Raw genomic sequence first — 17621 nt, 5'->3', positions numbered from 1 at the left:
GCGATTCCTCGTGTTCTTGGCTGCCGTCGCAAGCTGCGATAACGGCAACCCCAGCAGAAAATCAACTAATTGAGAGATCTTTTGTTCCGTTGCGGGTGGGTTAGGACCTTGAGTGATGGCGTGTTTGTGATTGTGTTGTGTTGCAAGTACGCTGTAGTCTAAAATCCCTCTGACAAATTCAATTAAGGCTGCGGGATGTACGCAGAAAGCTAGCGCGGTCATTAGCAGTGCATCGTAATGCCATGTTTTTCCCGTCTTTGCGGCTTCCCCAGCGTATCCAGAGTTCTCTTTCAGAAAGTTTACAGCACCCACTTCCTTATTGACTGCAAATTAACTGCTCAATGCCAACTTTTTTTATTTTATTTTATCTCCCTCTCATTTGGTCTCTAAAGCCGCCATGTACAACCCATGGACCAGTCAGTCTTTCTTCATTTGAACGTTCCTGCACCGCGCGCACTTGTTTTATGTCACGCTGCCTTTCTTTTTGATGTTAGCCTTTGGAGTTTTCCAGATGTCTCAAACTATTTCCTCCAAGGCGCTGGGGCTGTTTTTGGCCTCGCGGAATCTGGGCATACTCCGCTCGGGATGACATTAAACATGAACCCTCTCATTGGGGCGATGCCGGTTTTGCGGCTGAGATAAGGCAGCCTGTCTCCTGTGTACATTACACAGACTCTCATTCCTTAAGATTCACACTAATCGCTGCTGATAAATTATACATCCAAGGGAATTCATTATGTACTGTTGCTTTTAAACCCGTTTCTAGAAAGAAATTGTTAGTTAAAAAAAGGGCAAGAAAAATAGAGCCAAAGAATCGGTGTGGACATGTGTAATTTTTCACACTTGTTTAATAGGATGCCCCAAATCAAATCATTATTAAATGACTTGGTAATCAAGTAGCAAGTATGCGTTTTTGATTAGCATGTACTGTTTATGAGTACTTTAAGCAGATGAATTAAGCAAACAGTTGATGTAGCTGATGTAGTCGGCACAGGCGAAATCTAAAAGTACGCCCGTTTGACCTTTCAGAAAGCTGATGTTTTAAGCCTTTGGTGGGTCTGCATGCAAACTTGTTTCATGTTCAAACACTGTCCAGGCTGCACAGCACCACCGCTGGTCAGCTCCACCGCCTACAAAAAAAATCACTTTGATCAAACAAACATGAACATCCAGTGGTCTTCAGGCCTCGTCCTTGCTCTCTCTCCCCCCCCACCACCACCAGAGCCCCAATCAAACCCAGCGATCTCTCTGACAGCTCACCCCGGACTGATGAAAGCCATGCAAATTCACGTTTTAGACTGATAACGATACACACCACATTGCAGTGATTTCTCCAATGCACCGCAGTTTGGGTTCTACAGTTGATTAGAGGTCCGAGCGGCACGTCCGGCTGGTAGGGGTTCACTGTTATTCTCTACGGCACTGTTTATGCAGGAGCACAGTGTGAGCGCCGTGCCGATTATTGAAGCTTAGTTTGAGTGAAAGATGTTCCCTTTTCACATTGGTGCTGTTTGTTATAGTTGCATTATTTTTTCTGTAATAGATTTTGTATGCCTTGTATCTAATTAGCACACTGCAGTCTGGTTGTATACCATCAGTTACCATAAAAAGAGTTGTATTGTATTGTATGTATCATATTGCAAACACTCTGAGCGATTTGAGGATTCAGCTCTTGATAAGTCAATTATCTACCAGAATTTTGGTTGATATAATATTTCCATGCACAAAGAGGTTACTTTTGATTTGGTTATGCTAATATTAATTGACTTTTTTTTTCTTTTTTCTATTGATTTTCTTTTTTAATTATTTAATTATTTAATTATTTAATTAATCTCAACTGATGGCTGAAGAGTGGTCATCTAGAGCATTTATTTGCAGAAAACGACAACTGGTCAAAATAACAAAAAAGATAGTGTTGTCAGACCTTGAATAATGGAAAGAAAATAAGTTTAGATATTCATGTTTTAACTTAGGAAGAGTTCAGAAATCAGTATTTGGTGGAATAACCCTGATTTTCAATCACAGCTTTCATGTGTCTTGGAATGCTCTCCATCAGTCTTTCACATTGATGTTGGGTGACTTTATGCCACGCCTGGTGCAAAAATTCAAGCAGCTTGGCTTTGTTTGATGGCTTGTGACCATCCATCTTCTTGATCAGATTTCAGAGGTTTTCAATGGGGTTCATGTCTGGAGATTGGGCTGGCCATGATGACAGGGTCCTGATCAAGCGTGCCGCACAAGCCCTGAAAAGTGAAGCCAAAACGTCTCGATCGCCCCCCGGTGACTGGTCCTAGTATAGGTCATAAGCCCCGCCTCCCCGTGTTATTCAACACACATAGTTGGGACGTGAGACCAACTAAACAATTAAATTACACTTCAAATATCTTTTTTCCAAAGGTGGTTTCTTTCATTTGCTGTCGTTTTTATCACGCTGGTGTAAGTTCAAGTGTCTGTTTCAAAAATAAGTTGGTTTTTAGTTAGTTACGTGATGCGGTGGTGTAACGTCATGATTGACAGCTGTGATTGACAGGTTCTCGAGCGAAGTAGTCACTGAAGCACCAACGGACATTTTTTCGGGATCTTCGGAGGACTGAGGAGATTGTATTTACTTTATTTTAGCAAGTCTCTTGTCGTACTGCAATACATTTTTTAAAAAGTGTGCAGAATCCACTCTCCCTGAGTGCATTCTGCGAGAGTAGGGCGGAGCGCTGATTTCGCGGCTTTACTTCCTGCTCACTACTGTGCAGGTCGCTACTGCGCAGACTCAAGTTCCAATATGTCAGCGCCATATCAGGACTCTGGCGGCTTCAGTTCTCATCAATGGAAGAGAGCGAAGGGGCGTCGTCCATCTTTTTTTACAGTCTATGGTCCTGATCTGGTGGTCCTCCATCCACACCTTGATTGACCTGACTGTGTGGCGTGGAGCATTGTCCTGCTGGAAAAACCAATCCTCAGAGTTGGGGAACATTGTCAGAGCAGAAAGAAGCAAGTGTTCTTCCAGGACAACCTTGTACGTGACTTGATTCATGCGTCCTTCACAAAGACAAATCTGCCTGATTGCAGCCTTGTCCAACACCTGGTCGTCTAATGGTTAGACGGAGACCTGGAGAGGCCTACAAGCCACAGTGTCTCGCACCCACTGTGAAAATTGGTGGAGGATCGGTGATGATCTGGGGGTGCTTACCCAAGTCACCCAACATCAATGTGAAAGACTGGTGGAGAGCATGCCTAGACGCATGAAAGCTGTGATTTGAAAATCAGGGTTATTCCACCAAATATTGATTTCTGAACTCTTCCTAAGTTAAAACATAAGTATTGTGTTGTTTAAAAAATGTCTTTCCATTATTTGAGGTCTGACAACACTGCATCTTTTTATTTGGAATTTGGAAATTTGTCAGTAGTTTATAGAATAAAACAAAAATGTAAATTGAGAGAAACTGATGATTTTGCAGTGGTCTCAATTTTTGAGAGAGAGAGAGAGAGAGAGAATACATTACCTGTTGTGCTGTCAATGCTACTGTAAAACTGTGTATCCATGTCACCTTAAACAACTGTAATTTGGCATCGTATGTGGCGCACCTGCGAGAGGAAGGTTAAATGTTAATCAGAGAAAAGAGAAACGACAGCATTAACACGCCAATTTGCTGGTGAAAATGTTGGACGCTGTTAATCAGCTTTACGTGACCGACCCTGTGCTTTTGCATGATAATAACCCCATTATTCACAAAGCTACTAATCAACCCAAAAGTGGAATTCGTTCCTTTTGAATTTCTCTGATTCCTCTTTTGCTCTCACCGCTGCTGAACCACCGTCTTACCCCCCCCCCCCCCCCCCCCACACACACACACACACACATAGACAAGCGTACGCTAGTCTTCTCAGCCAGTATGATCAAAACAAACAAATAAAATGTTGTAAAATACTATAAATATGTAAAAGTTTGTTTCTATTATTTTTATACATTTAATATTTCATATTAAGCTAAATTTGATTTGAAAGGTGAAGTGCATAATGTTTGAGCCACTGGCAACAGCAAACAAAAAAGCAAAAATGATCACACAAGAAAAGTGACACTACTTCAAAATAATTGTGTATGTTTATTCGATGTTCTTGTTTTGTTTTGTTCTGCCTGCTGCAATCCTCTGAGAGCAGACTGCTGTGTCCACTGCATCCTGGCCTGCCTGTTTTGTGAATTTGTCACTCTGTGCAATATGGTGGTGGCTCAGGCCTCGTGCGGCACCTGCACGTCAGAAGCCTGTTGCTGTTGCTGCTGCGCAGACGACCTGGGAGACGACTGCAACTGCCCCTGTGACATGGACTGTGGCATTATGGATGCGTGCTGTGAGTCCTCGGACTGCCTGGAGATCTGCATGGAGTGCTGCGGAATCTGTTTCCCAACATAAAAGCCCAGATGCATGCAGGCGACAGCCAGGACAGATGTTGAGCAAGAGTGAGTGTGTGAGTGTGTGTGTGTGAGTGTGTGGATGAGAGCTGCTTAGTGTGTCCCTTTCACACTTGTGAGAAGTCTGTTCCTGAGCTCAAAATGACCATAAAGGTCATACAAAAGGACGAAAAAACATCATGTACTTCACATATTCAAGCATATTCAGCGCTTTATATTCAATGCTTTAATGTATCAGAGCTTGTTCTATTGACTGTTTTAACTATATTTCTTCTTTTTGCAGAGGTTTTGAACATTGTTTCTTTTGACATTTCACACTTTTATAATTGTAAAAACTCGCAAATGGTGGAATTAAAACAGTAGACGTCACATGACTTGAGGTCGCACTGCGCATCACTGTAATTTTAGTGGAAACATTGCTTTCACACTGTCAGAGGTCAAGCCTTTGTGGGTGTTAAGTGCAATTCTTATTTTGAACTGTTTCTGAAAAACAAAGAGAGGGCTGTTTAAATGATGGCCAATTTTGTAAGTCTTTATTTAAACTGTGTCTACTGTAGCTCATTTAATTAAATGTCCCTAAGTTCTTGAAACAACATTAGCAGTTAGCTTGCTGGTGTTTTAAAGATACACAAAAGAACTGGATACACCGCATAGTGTAGAATGCAGATGCAGAAATTCACTTTATGCATCTTGCGAATTACGTGTAAACTTGACTTTGTTTTTCTTTTATTAAGCCTCTGCTAAAGATACTCTATAAAAGCATCTTTTTGCTTTAGTACCTAGGTGAAAACTGAACACATTATTGAAAAGTGTTACATTGTTATATATATAGTTCAGATTGCATTGCCTGAGACCTTCTTGTGAATTGTACAAAGCTGGCATTTGTCGGCATTATGTAAGCTTATGTTAGCATCATAACATTAACACGGTTGTTTTTTGTTCAAAGTGCGTAAAGCCTTCGGTACGTCGTGTGTATGTGATTCGTCTGACTCATCTCGTCAAAACTGCTTACGACATACTTGCCAAACTGCACTTCAGAAACACAGTGTGACCTGAAACATTCAACTGAACCCGGTTCAAAACAAACAACTTTACCTCTACAGACTTTACCTCTCCAGAAGGAGTGTGTCTTTTGACGAGACCCACTTTAAGACCAAACTGACTAGGACTGGCTCTTTAACACTGAAAATCTGGGAAAAAAAAGTATAGTTGACTTAAGATACTATTGATGTTTGTTGTTACTGTAAAGGCTTTTTATATGAATCAAATACAGTTTAATAGTAAGCAAACTAAAACTCAAGTCATTTTCTTGAGATTTTCTAATTAATTTGAATGAAAATGCACATGAATACACTGACACAAAATATATACATTGACATAAATACATTGATGTAAACTCTCAGAGAAAAAGAAACTAATTAAAAAAGATTGAGATAAAAATGACATTTTTAGAGACCGGTGTTTAAATTGAATTGCAAATCTGTAGCTAATTGCAATGTCAGAGGACCAGACAAAAATATAATAGTCTATAAAAAAAAAAGATTTTCACATTCAAAAATGCAGGTTCCATGGTTATGAAACTTTTTTTTTTTTTAAAGGAATGTGAATCGAGCTTAGCATTTTTATCTGTCCAGCATACTGTATTCAGCACAGTTTGATGGTTTTATGTTTCTTCTTTGTCCTCAAATCACTTTTTTTTTTTTTTTTTTTATATATATATCTGCATTATGTACCAAGCGTTGATTTGTTAATGGACCATCAACATTACAATTTTCTAAAAATAAAATCTTAAACTGGAGACTAAGACATCTGTACCTGTTTTGTGATGCAGAATTGTGTGATTATTCACTGAAAATCGTCTACACGTTTTTTTTTTTTTCAGAAAGCCGCCCGTGGTCTGAATGTTTATCGGGTGCATGTCATGCATCAGTGCAGCTCGGCGGTTTGCCATCGCATTCGGGCATGCGGTAATTGACTCACCTGTACAAGGTTCAGAGATGGATGTAATGTAAATCGTTAGCATCATAGTCGGCGTATCAAATTGTAATGTCTCCAGAGAGATTTTGAAGGTTTGTGATAGATTCAGGACGGTATGTCACACTGAATTAAAGGTTGTACGTTCTATTAAATTGGCTGAGGAGTTTTGGAAGGTGATTGATAATGCTTCCAAAAGACGTGACTTTGTGCCCTTTTGTCAATGTACAGAATTGCTTCCCTTTCGTCAGTTATATAATATACCATCATTATTTGCAATTCAACGTTTTCTTGGGTAATTTTGAATAAGTATTATTGAGTAAAAATAAACCGTCCCTTTTGCTGCCATTTAATTTGTGTGCATATTTATGTTTATATTTACGCTACTGTTAATTCTGTTAAATTTGGTATGATTTTTTTAAAAGTCTCTGTCTCTCTTTGATCAAATTCAGGTTAACCATAATATTGTGAAATATTATTACAGTTCAAACTGTTTTCTGTTTTAAATAGAATTTAAAAAATAATTTATTCAAGTGATGGCAAAGCTGAATTTTCAGCAGCTTTTCAGTGCCATCATTCAGAAATCATTCTAATGATGATTTGGTGGTCAACAATAATTCTTTTTATTATCAATGTTGAAAACTGTTGTGCTGCTTAATATTTCTGTGAAAAAAGTGATAATTTTTTCATGATTATTTGATGAATAGAAAGCATTTATTTTAGCTAGATTTTATATATAGATCAATTTAACTTGTCCTTGCTGAATGAAAGTATTTATTTCTTAAATTAAATCTTACTGGCCCCAAACTTTTGAGCAGTAGTGTGTATATACTGGACTTTTTTTTTTTATTCTATTAGCCATCAGCCACCTTGGTTTCTAGATATTGAAATCTGCCTTTGATAAAACTCACTCTCTAAACAATCTCACATAGGGATTGTGCCGCTACACCAGGAACATGCATAAGTCAGGAGGAACCGGTGCCTTTCCCTCTGGATGGTGGTCTTCCCTGACCTTTGACAAACCTTTGTCCCTGTTAACCTCTCAATTAACCTCGACACCACCCCACCTGTGCTACCTTCTGTTCCCAGCCACAACCTGCTGCCTCCCCCTCACTTCCTTCTTTCTGCCCAGATACCGCCTGCCAGAAAATTACCATCTTATTTCACTAATGGCATTGCTGGAAATATTGGAAGTCGTCTCTAATCACATGGGAGATTTTTTTTTCTCTCCATATTCTTCCACTTTTTTTTCTTGTTCAGAAAGAGGGGGAGTTGAGAAGTCCAGTAAGTGTGCAGTGACCTTTTCACAAAGTCACCCACCTCTTCTCCTTTTAATCAAACCCCCTCTGTTCCTCGCTGTGCCACTGCTTGTAATGTCACAATTAAGGTGGCTCCATTGTTTCTGTTTTCAGGCTGGAGAGACGTAGCGCTTCTTGGACCCTGGGTCATTTCTCTTGCAATATTAAATAAGTCATTAGAGACCCGTGACCAACACCCCCACCTTAGATGGTGGAAAATGACTATCTGCTGTTACCCGCCACCTTATGTAGCGCATATTCAAAGTTCTAGTTGCATCGTGCTTGCATCATAAGAGGAAACAAATATGCGGTTTGATTTGTGCAAGTGTGTATTATGAAATTGAATGATAAAGAACTAAGATAAAGGGGAAAGGGGAACTATTATGCCCTTTTTACAGTCTTGATTTTGATTTTAGGGTGTACTAAAATAGGATTTCATGCTTGAATGTTCCAAAAACATTATTTTTCACATATTTTACATTGCAGAATCTCTGTTTAGTTTCCGTTTCTATGAAGCCCCATCCTTCTGAAAAGCACATTGTGCTCTGATTGGTCGGCTGGATGAGTGTGTTGTGATTGGTCAACAGTTTTGAGTGTGTTTGGGAAATGTCCATAACCATAACCACGAGTTTCAACACACTATTAACTCAACTAGGCCTCGTCCCTTTTCTCCGTGTATGCCGTGGGCGGGAATGATTTAAATGTGTAATGTTGTGACGTGTGTGTTGCCAGAAAAGACTACAATCGAGGCATTTCAGGAAGTTCAGAAACAGTGCGCACTGATATAGAGAATAACAGTCTTTGGAGTGACTTTGTGCTTTGTAACTTTGCAGATATTTTTCATGCTCAAACAGCAACATCACACACTAAAGAGAGTTGAAAATGTACAAAAGTATAATATGAATTTTATCTCATCTGAAGATGATAATTACTGGCACTTGGCCTTCAGCTAACCCAACGTTATGGCTTCTTAAGTGCTAATAATGATATAAGGACTGTAGATCCACGGCAGTGCATCATTCTTCTGATGTTTTCCATTTCTTTAACGTTCACAGGCACAGGACCAAATCCACCCCTTGTCTTGAAGTCAAGCACTTCTGTTCATCGCCAGAGCCATATGCATAATGTACCATCCTGCCCTTTTTAAACATCAGAGTCAATGAGGGGTTTGAGTGGACAGTCTTTCAGATATTTGAGTTTGAAAGGTAGATCTGTCAGTCAGGTAAGCAAAGGCAAGACGTGGAAGACACGGAGGGGGGAAAATAGAGTTCAAGAAATGTCACTCTCAATTAATCTCCTCAGGTCCTGTCCCCATTAAAACCCTAACACATGGGGGATGCTTTACAATGCAAATGGCCTCATTACCTAGCCACACTTAATTGACTGTGACAATGGCTGGGGATGTTTTGCATTCGATATTTTTGTTTTCTTAGAATTATCTTGAATTTACTGATCAAAATGGTTGTTTACTGAAATACAGTTGAGAAGTGGCAAAAAATGGCAACATGAAAACCTACTGTTTTATGTAGCGGGAGATGGTTTATTCTAATTCTTTTGTGTATTATTTCAGGGATGATGCGCATCTATTTTCTAACTTACGACAATCACCTCACGGCAAACAGCTTGTCATATTGTGCATTTATCTTCCTTTTTGGAATTTTGTTCTTAAAAAATTGTATTAAGTGTAAAATAGACACGGCGAATGAAATGTAAATGATTTGCAGGTTTGTATTTTGTATTTCAGCTCTGCCTCATTGTACTCACACCTTAAATATTTAAAGACCCCCTCCATAAAACCTTTGCTGCTTTACAAGGGCACCGCATGCTGTTTAATCTCTCTTTACCTGCAGGCGAAGCAACAGCAATGTAACGACAGCAAGCGGTAGTTAGCGAGATCAGGAAAACAAGCCCACAGCCACAGACGGGGCACGGAGTGGTTCAAAGTTTCTACGGTTCGCCTTTTTGAAGTCGAGCGCTGACAACACCGGCTTTGGATTTAAAATGAAAGAGACACATTGAGACGTATTTTGAACATATGTCTTAACTTTTCATACGCATTTTTGCAACTTTTTCAACCGCGTATCAAGACTATGGGGTTGCCTGTGCATTCCCTGTGAACGTAAATGACTGGGCTCGTCTAGCCTATTAGAAAGGCATTAAAGTTCTGCACCTTCAACTTTTTTTCTGCGCCCCCTAAATGCATTGAACCATGGGAGAGGCAAATTGAGTTTGACGCGTGGTCCGGAAATGCCTGTTTATTTGCTTGTCCGCAGTCCTTGACTTATAAATTGGATGTCACCTTTGCTACTTGTCATTCTTTGATATGGATGTGTTGTGGGAAGCAAAGCAGGGAGTTGATTGTTTGCTCTTAACATCACTTAAATGAAAGGCCTCAATAGCCCGTAGTCATTCTCCATGATTGGCTGTTTTGTTTACCATGATGCTTTGAGCTTGTGTATTGTGATTCAACCGCTGCAACGATCCACAGGGTTTGGCGGCAATTAGGTTAAGAAAAAAACATGCTATCGGTTTTCTTCTGGCCTTTAAATACACGTCTGAACGTGCAGCGTACTTTTTCTATTTATGGTTTTGTCAATCAGCCGTGGCAGGCATGGTTTATGAAAGATAAACAGGTTAATCACTTTGTTTTTTCAGTCTGATATCTTGTGGTAGAGTCAGTGGCATGTCAAATCTGGCTAGCTTATTTACTGAAGCCTTTCAGTGTGAAGATCTGATGTTATTTTGGCACTGACATCAAACAATTATGATAGAGTATGCAAGTATGAATCTCACGAAACCTGTATTTAACCCCCAAATCAACTGAGAAAAGAAATTGTATATTTTAGTTTGTTTTTTTTAAGCCTGTTTTAGAACCATTAAGATTTTTACGTCGTGAAATGTATTTTCATGATGACTTTCTCCAAGGTTCTCATTGCTATAATTACCCTATATCAGGGTTATTATAGTTAACAGAAAGTAAAACTAAAGCCATAAACAAAACATTTGTGTTGGTTTAAAATAACATTTCTCATTTTTATATTTAGTTTAATTTGTACTAATTTGTACATGTAATTATATGTATATATGTACAGTATACAGTGAGGAAAATAAGTATTTGAACACCCTGCTATTTTGCAAGTTCTCCCACTTAGAAATCATGGAGGGGTCTGAAATTGTCATCGTAGGTGCATGTCCACTGTGAGAGACATAATCTCAAAAAAAAAAAAATCCAGAAATCACAATGTATGATTTTTTTTAACTCTTTATTTGTATGATACAGCTGCAAATAAGTATTTGAACACCTTAGAAAATCAATGTTAATATTTGGTACAGTAGCCTTTGTTTGCAATTACAGAGGTCAAACGTTTCCTGTAGTTTTTCACCAGGTTTGCACACACTGCAGGAGGGATTTTGGCCCACTCCTCCACACAGATCTTCTCTAGATCAGTCAGGTTTCTGGGCTGTCGCTGAGAAACACGGAGTTTGAGCTCCCTCCAAAGATTCTCTATTGGGTTTAGGTCTGGAGACTGGCTAGGCCACGCCAGAACCTTGATATGCTTCTGCCTCTGGATCATCCAAATGGTCATTGGCAAACTTAAGACGGGCCTTGACATGTGCTGGTTTAAGCAGGGGAACCTTCCGTGCCATGCATGATTTCAAACCATGACGTCTTAGTGTATTACCAACAGTAACCTTGGAAACGGTGGTCCCAGCTCTTTTCAGGTCATTGACCAGCTCCTCCCGTGTAGTTCTGGGCTGATTTCTCACCTTTCTTAGGATCATTGAGACCCCACGAGGTGAGATCTTGCATGGAGCCCCAGTCCGAGGGAGATTGACAGTCATGTTTAGCTTCTTCCATTTTCTAATGATTGCTCCAACAGTGGACCTTTTTTCACCAAGCTGCTTGGCAATTTCCCCATAGCCCTTTCCAGCCTTGTAGAGGTGTACAATTTTGTCTCTAGTGTCTTTGGACAGCTCTTTGGTCTTGGCCATGTTAGTAGTTGGATTCTTACTGATTGTATGGGGTGGACGGGTGTCTTTATGCAGCTAACGACCTCAAACAGGTGCATCTAATTTAGGATAATAAATGGAGTGGAGGTGGACATTTTAAAGGCAGACTAACAGGTCTTTGAGGGTCAGAATTCTAGCTGATAGACAGGTGTTCAAATACTTATTTGCAGCTGTATCATACAAATAAATAGTTAAAAAATCATATATTGTGATTTCTGGATTTTTATTATTTTTTTATTATGTCTCTCACAGTGGACATGCACCTACGATGACAATTTCAGACCCCTCCATGATTTCCAAGTGGGAGAACTTGCAAAATAGCAGGGTGTTCAAATACTTATTTTCCTCACTGTATATGTGTATGTGTATCTGTATATGTATATGTGTGTGTATATATGAAGAGTTCAGATGCAAAAGCCTCTAAGTGCCATCTGAAATTTTCTTCTAGAATGATCATTTTTATCAAGCTCGTATATTTAAATTCAGTAATTTCACTTAAATGGCAATGAAAATGACCTATTTATTGTCATTTAAGTGAAATTACTGAACTTAAATATACAAGCTTGATAAAAATGATCATTCTAGAAGAAAATTTCAGATGGCACTTAGAGGCTTTTGCATCTGAACTCTTCATATATGTATGCATGTATGTATGCATGTATACATATACATATATACTGTATATAATTTTTAGTTGTTATTGTTATTTTACAAATTACAAAAAAAATGTACAAATTAAACTAAATATGAAAATGAGAAATGTTATTTTAAACCAACACAAATGTTTATATAAATAAAAATATAAATAAAAAATATTATTATTATTATTATTATTATTATTATTATTATTTTTAAATGTTAATAAATAAATAATTAATTAAAAATACATGGTTTATTTATTGATGTTATTATTGTTGTTATTGTTATTTATTTTTTTGCTTTAGGAGTGAACTTGGGGCCTGGACATGTTTTCATGAGATCCACCCTAATATTAGAAGCCTCTTCTCATTGAGTTTGTTTGGATGACATGAGAGGCTTCATCTGTAGAACAGCAAACAAACCTTTCATATTTTTCAATGCTATTCTTTACATAAACCAACAAAACAACTTCCACTCTTTGATCAGCTAAACAGTTTTTACATCAATGATGAGCAACAAAAAGCGAATTCATCTTTTCGGATGCGCTAACCTCATCAGTCAGAACAAGGTTAGATAATTAAACCGATTAAATCTGTTTGCTGCTGTAATTACACCGTTACATATGCTCTTGATTTGTTTGTCAGGCTCCTCAGACAGTAGCTACACCTGTTTATGTCTCTGTTATACTTGTTTATTCACAATATAGAGGCAACCTGTCAGTCTGACAGGTAGGATTTGTTGCATTGCAGCAGGAGCGTGGTGTTTATGCCTGCATCTGATCGTTGCATCCCTGGGTAACGCAAGGGAATACAGGGAAACATCACAGGTGTGTGAAATGTGCACCTGCAGCCTTCTCTCGCAGGGATAACTGCTTGTGCCCCGACGCCGTGTAACCACCTCTTATAATAGCTGCACGTCCTGTGGTCTTTCTTGTAAATCTGCCACCCCGACCTAGACTTGTTCATTCATTCAGATAATCTCCATCTTCATTCCACTGCGCTCCCAGTACTTCTGCATTACTGAATATGATATATTTCGTGCATTATTATGTTATTTCAGGTCAAACGCATGTGGATGCAGTAAATTGCAGCATAAAAGGTTTAATGTCAGATTCTGCTGTGTTCTGAGCAAAAGGTTAAGGAAGGACTGGAATACTTCCCTGGAAGAAAACGTGCCTTGCACAAGATTGGCGCGATTGTGGCTTCGCTTTCCCCATCTCTCAGTTCCTCTTCTAAGAATCGAAAGTGACTAACAAAGAGAAATACTCCACTGCCTGAGGAATATTCATGATCTTGCTTCCAGGTTAAAAATGTATATGCAAATTTACTACATTAGAGCATGCACAGGTTGTTAATAAATTAGCACGTGGCAGAAATAATTCTGCTTAGCGTGATGAATCTCTGTGCAAGCTGTCAGCTGTCGCATTGTTCTGGATAGAATGTGACGCTGAGACGGCAACGCAGCCAGTGAACTGTGATGTTTTAGTGTACCGGCTCCTAAATCTCAGGGCACTGGCAAAATTTGTGTCTTTTGTGTGTGTGTGTTAGCGTGAAAGGGACCGTGTTGGTGTGCGTGCATTCGTGAGTGTTTTAAAGCTCAGGATTTATGAAGTAGGACAGACAAAGCCAGTATAATATTACCTCTCTTTGGAATGAAATGATGCATAATTTATTCCACCTCAAAAGGAAATATCCGCCTTTTTCTCGTCTCTTAAATTACGGATATGAATTTGGTAGCGCCGCGACTGGACCATCTTCTGTGAATTTACTGTCGCCATTTCCTGAAAATGACGTGATATACCTGATTGCTATTATTATTTTCGCAACTGCTGAGGAAGTCAATGAGCAGTTATACGTCTACCCAGAGGGACATTTTATTATTCAGTCATAGGATTTTTAGTTATGTTTTAATATCAAACTGGTCTTAGATGTTTCTCCTAAGTTTTAAGAGGAAGAAAATGATGCAATTGTTGACATGCTGTAAGAATTAAAAGCTAAATTGGTATTGCTTACAGGAAGCTTTTTAAGTGACAACTTCAGTATCTTTATTGTTTTTACCCTAAATTAGAGTAAATGCAGAGCAAACAGAGACTTACTGTTAGTCTCCTGCGTTTTCAGATGTTTATGAAAAGAAATATTAGATGAAAAGGGACATTTATTGGCATATAGGAAAAGTTAATACCTATAGCATTTATTGTGGATTGCGTGAACATTCGAGAAATATTTGTTCAGATTCAGATTCAGATTCATTTTATTTAAACAGGGACAATGCACAAAATAACATTAACCTTGTATCAAAACAAGGAGAGATGCATTGTGCCAGGTTATAGCACAAGTGCTATTTTCCGCCCGTAGTCCCTTGACAGATCAATAAGACAGTAAGACAAAATTTCATAAAAGTAAAATACAAAACATTAAAATATACCATTTTACAACTACAGTCACACTTAATTTTCAATTAGAACTATCATATGCTCAATTGTTCCCCCTTCCTTAAACCAAAACACACACACACACAGACACACACACACAGACACACACACACACACACTTCATAAATGTGTACAATTTTGTTGTGACAGTAACCATGCCTTTGTCAAACTCGAAAAGGTTAGAGGATTTGTACATGTAATAAGGTGTGTAGGGAGAGTATTCCACTGAGTTATGGCCACAAAAGAAAAAGTTGATTTGCCAAAAGAAGTTTTGCGATTGGGAATATTGCACTCTCCTCTAGTGGCTGATCGAGTAGCTCTTTTTTTTTTCTGAGTTGAGCGTAATAATTTTTTTTTTTTAAAGGAGGAGCGACAGCATTATTAATGATTTTAAAAAGTAAGCAAACATTTGAATGCATTATCAGATTTCCAAAATTTAAAATATTGTACTTAGTAATTATTTTGCATTGGTGATATTGACGTGTTTTTTTATCATGGATCTTAAGTGCTGTTTTATATAATGATTCAAGTGGTCTTAAGACTGTCTTACCCGCTTGTGACCAACTTGTCATGCAATACAAAAATGTGGAACAATCATTGCACTTAAGTAAGTATTTGATGCCTCAATGGTAAGAGAGTTTCTTATATATCTGTAATTTATAAGATTAAATTTTAGTGTACTACTCAATCTTTTAACATGTTTTTTAAAACTAAGAGTTGGGTCCAGGGTAACACCCAAATATTTGAATTCATCCACATTTTTAATTGCATGCCCATTTACTAAAACCTCAGGACATTCCTTAAGTTTACATCTATTTTTAAAAAACATGGTTACCGTCTTTTCAGTATTCAAAGTGAGACATGAATTATGTAACCATTCAACAACCTTATGCATTACATTTGTTAATTTTAAAGCAACCTCTGTAGCATTCTTCCCATGAGTGTACAGCACAGTATCATCCGCATACATTATTATATCAATATCATTACATACTAGTGGAAGGTCATTTATATATATACTAAAAAGCAGTGGCCCTAAGATTGACCCTTGCAGGACTCCCATGGTACAGCTTTTCAAGGGAGATAATGTGTTGTTCATTCGCACGCACTGATGTCGTCCACTCAGGTAAGATTTGAACCAGTTTTGTGTATTTATTGAAATATTGTAGTGTGCCAATTTGCTTAATAGTATCTCATGATTAACCGTATCGAAAGCCTTGCTTAAATCAAGAAAAACTGCTCCAACCACTCCACCTTGATCTAAATTTGTTTTAATTTGTTCAAGGAAGTAGCAGCATGCTGTTTCAGTTGAGTGTTTTTTCCTGAATCCAAATTGCATTGGGTGTAAAAAGGCATTAGAGTCAAGGTGAGCAATTAGTTGTTCTACTACCAACTTTTCAATGACTTTTGAGATGACCGGAAGGATGCTAATAGGTCGGTAATTGCTAACCTCTTGTTTGTCACCAGATTTATACACCGGGGTCACAATAGCAAGCTTTAAGGCACTAGGAAAGATGCTTTCTTTAATAGATTTATTTAATACTTTAGTTAAAGGAACAGTCAAAGATTCTTTGAGTTTTTAAGAAAGCAGTATCAAGACCATAAATGTCCTTTGCTTTGCTATTAGTTAGTGTTGAAAGTATTTTACTAACCTTTATATCGTTTGTGGGTGTCATAATAAAACCAGCATCACAGACTAAGGAATAATTAAATGGTTTTTTAGTAAAATTTTGACCCAGTTTCTCCACGGAATTAAAAAAATAATCGTTAAATTCTGTTGCAATAGCTAAGCTATCATTTTGAATATCATTATTTATTTTGAGCTGTATGCTTTCATACTTGGGATTATCCTTGCCAGTTAATTTGTCAATGGTCTTCCATAGTTGTTTACTATTCCCTTTTGCTTCTCTAATGATTTCAAGAAAAAAGGATGCTTTAGCCTTTCTATGCTGCATTATAACCTTATTTCTCAGACTTTTATAAATTAAATGATCAGTAATTAAACCCGATTTTAAAAAGTTTAAATTGAGATCTGTGGCCAGTTGCATAAACTGTTAAGACTAGTCTTACAAATTAGTCATCCAGTTTTATTCTTTAAGACTGTTAATAACTTTTTAAAGTCAGTAACAAAAACGTAGATTGGTCTAATTTGACACCGAACAGTAAGACTGATTACCCCCAACTAACTAACTATTAGTTCTTAAGACACAGTCTTAACATAATGGCTATGTTCAAGCAAATTTCACTACAGTTTGAGACCATTGTTAAGAAGTGAAGTGACGTGAATGCCAAGCGGTAACCCATACTCTGCGTTTGTCTTCTGCATTTAACCCATCCAAGTTAGTGCGCACACTTTAGGAGCAGTGAGTAGTACACACACACACACACACACACACACTGCAAACCGTGGACACACACCCGGAGCAGTGGGAGCGATTGGAGGTTAGTTGCCTGACTCAAGAGCACCTCAGTCATTTCCTGCCGGTATTGAGAATCGAACCCGCGACCTTCGGGTTACAAGTCCGACTTTGGAACCATTTGGCCACAACCGAGAGGAGAAACATCTTAGATTTGAGCAATAAAATCACCATTTGCTTTCATTACTGTCTAAGATAAACAATTGTGATTTCAAAGAGATCTCATTTGTGATTTTTCTTCCCTATCTTATGTCTTTCAGGTTCCCTCAATCTTTCAAAGTGCAATCCAAGCAGGGTTACCTATGTGCCTGACTATGCGGAAGTGTGCGCGTCTGCACCCACATGTGCTTGCGTCAGCTCTTCGGGCCGCTAAGCCTGAGATTTCATAAGTGTTTACATCTTGTTGTGCCAGCTGGTGTTGCGTGGCACTACTTCTCGCCCGTCCCAGA

At 38.4% G+C, this 17621-nt stretch overlaps 1 protein-coding gene across 3 annotated transcripts in view; it reads left to right on the top strand.

Annotated features, from left to right (window-relative positions):
* mdfic (MyoD family inhibitor domain containing) overlaps positions 1-17621 on the top strand; it is a 48374-nt gene that overhangs the window by 16021 nt on the left and 14732 nt on the right. The window contains exons 5-6 of one of the 3 annotated variants that reach the window (XM_084406733.1): positions 4153-4450; positions 6285-6730. In XM_084406733.1, the coding sequence (XP_084262859.1) occupies positions 4153-4403 (251 nt within the window). In that variant the 3' untranslated portion in view covers positions 4404-4450; positions 6285-6730. Of the gene's footprint in view, positions 1-4152; positions 6201-6284; positions 6731-17621 lie in introns of those variants that run through there. The other 2 variants (XR_014627052.1, XM_084406732.1) reach the window with 2 other exon arrangements.

Source organism: Rutilus rutilus, assembly GCF_951802725.1.
Source record: "Rutilus rutilus genome assembly, chromosome: 4".
NCBI lineage: Eukaryota > Metazoa > Chordata > Actinopteri > Cypriniformes > Leuciscidae > Rutilus > Rutilus rutilus.
The sequence above is the reverse complement of the archived record's forward strand: the minus strand, read 5'-3'. Positions and strand labels throughout refer to the sequence as shown.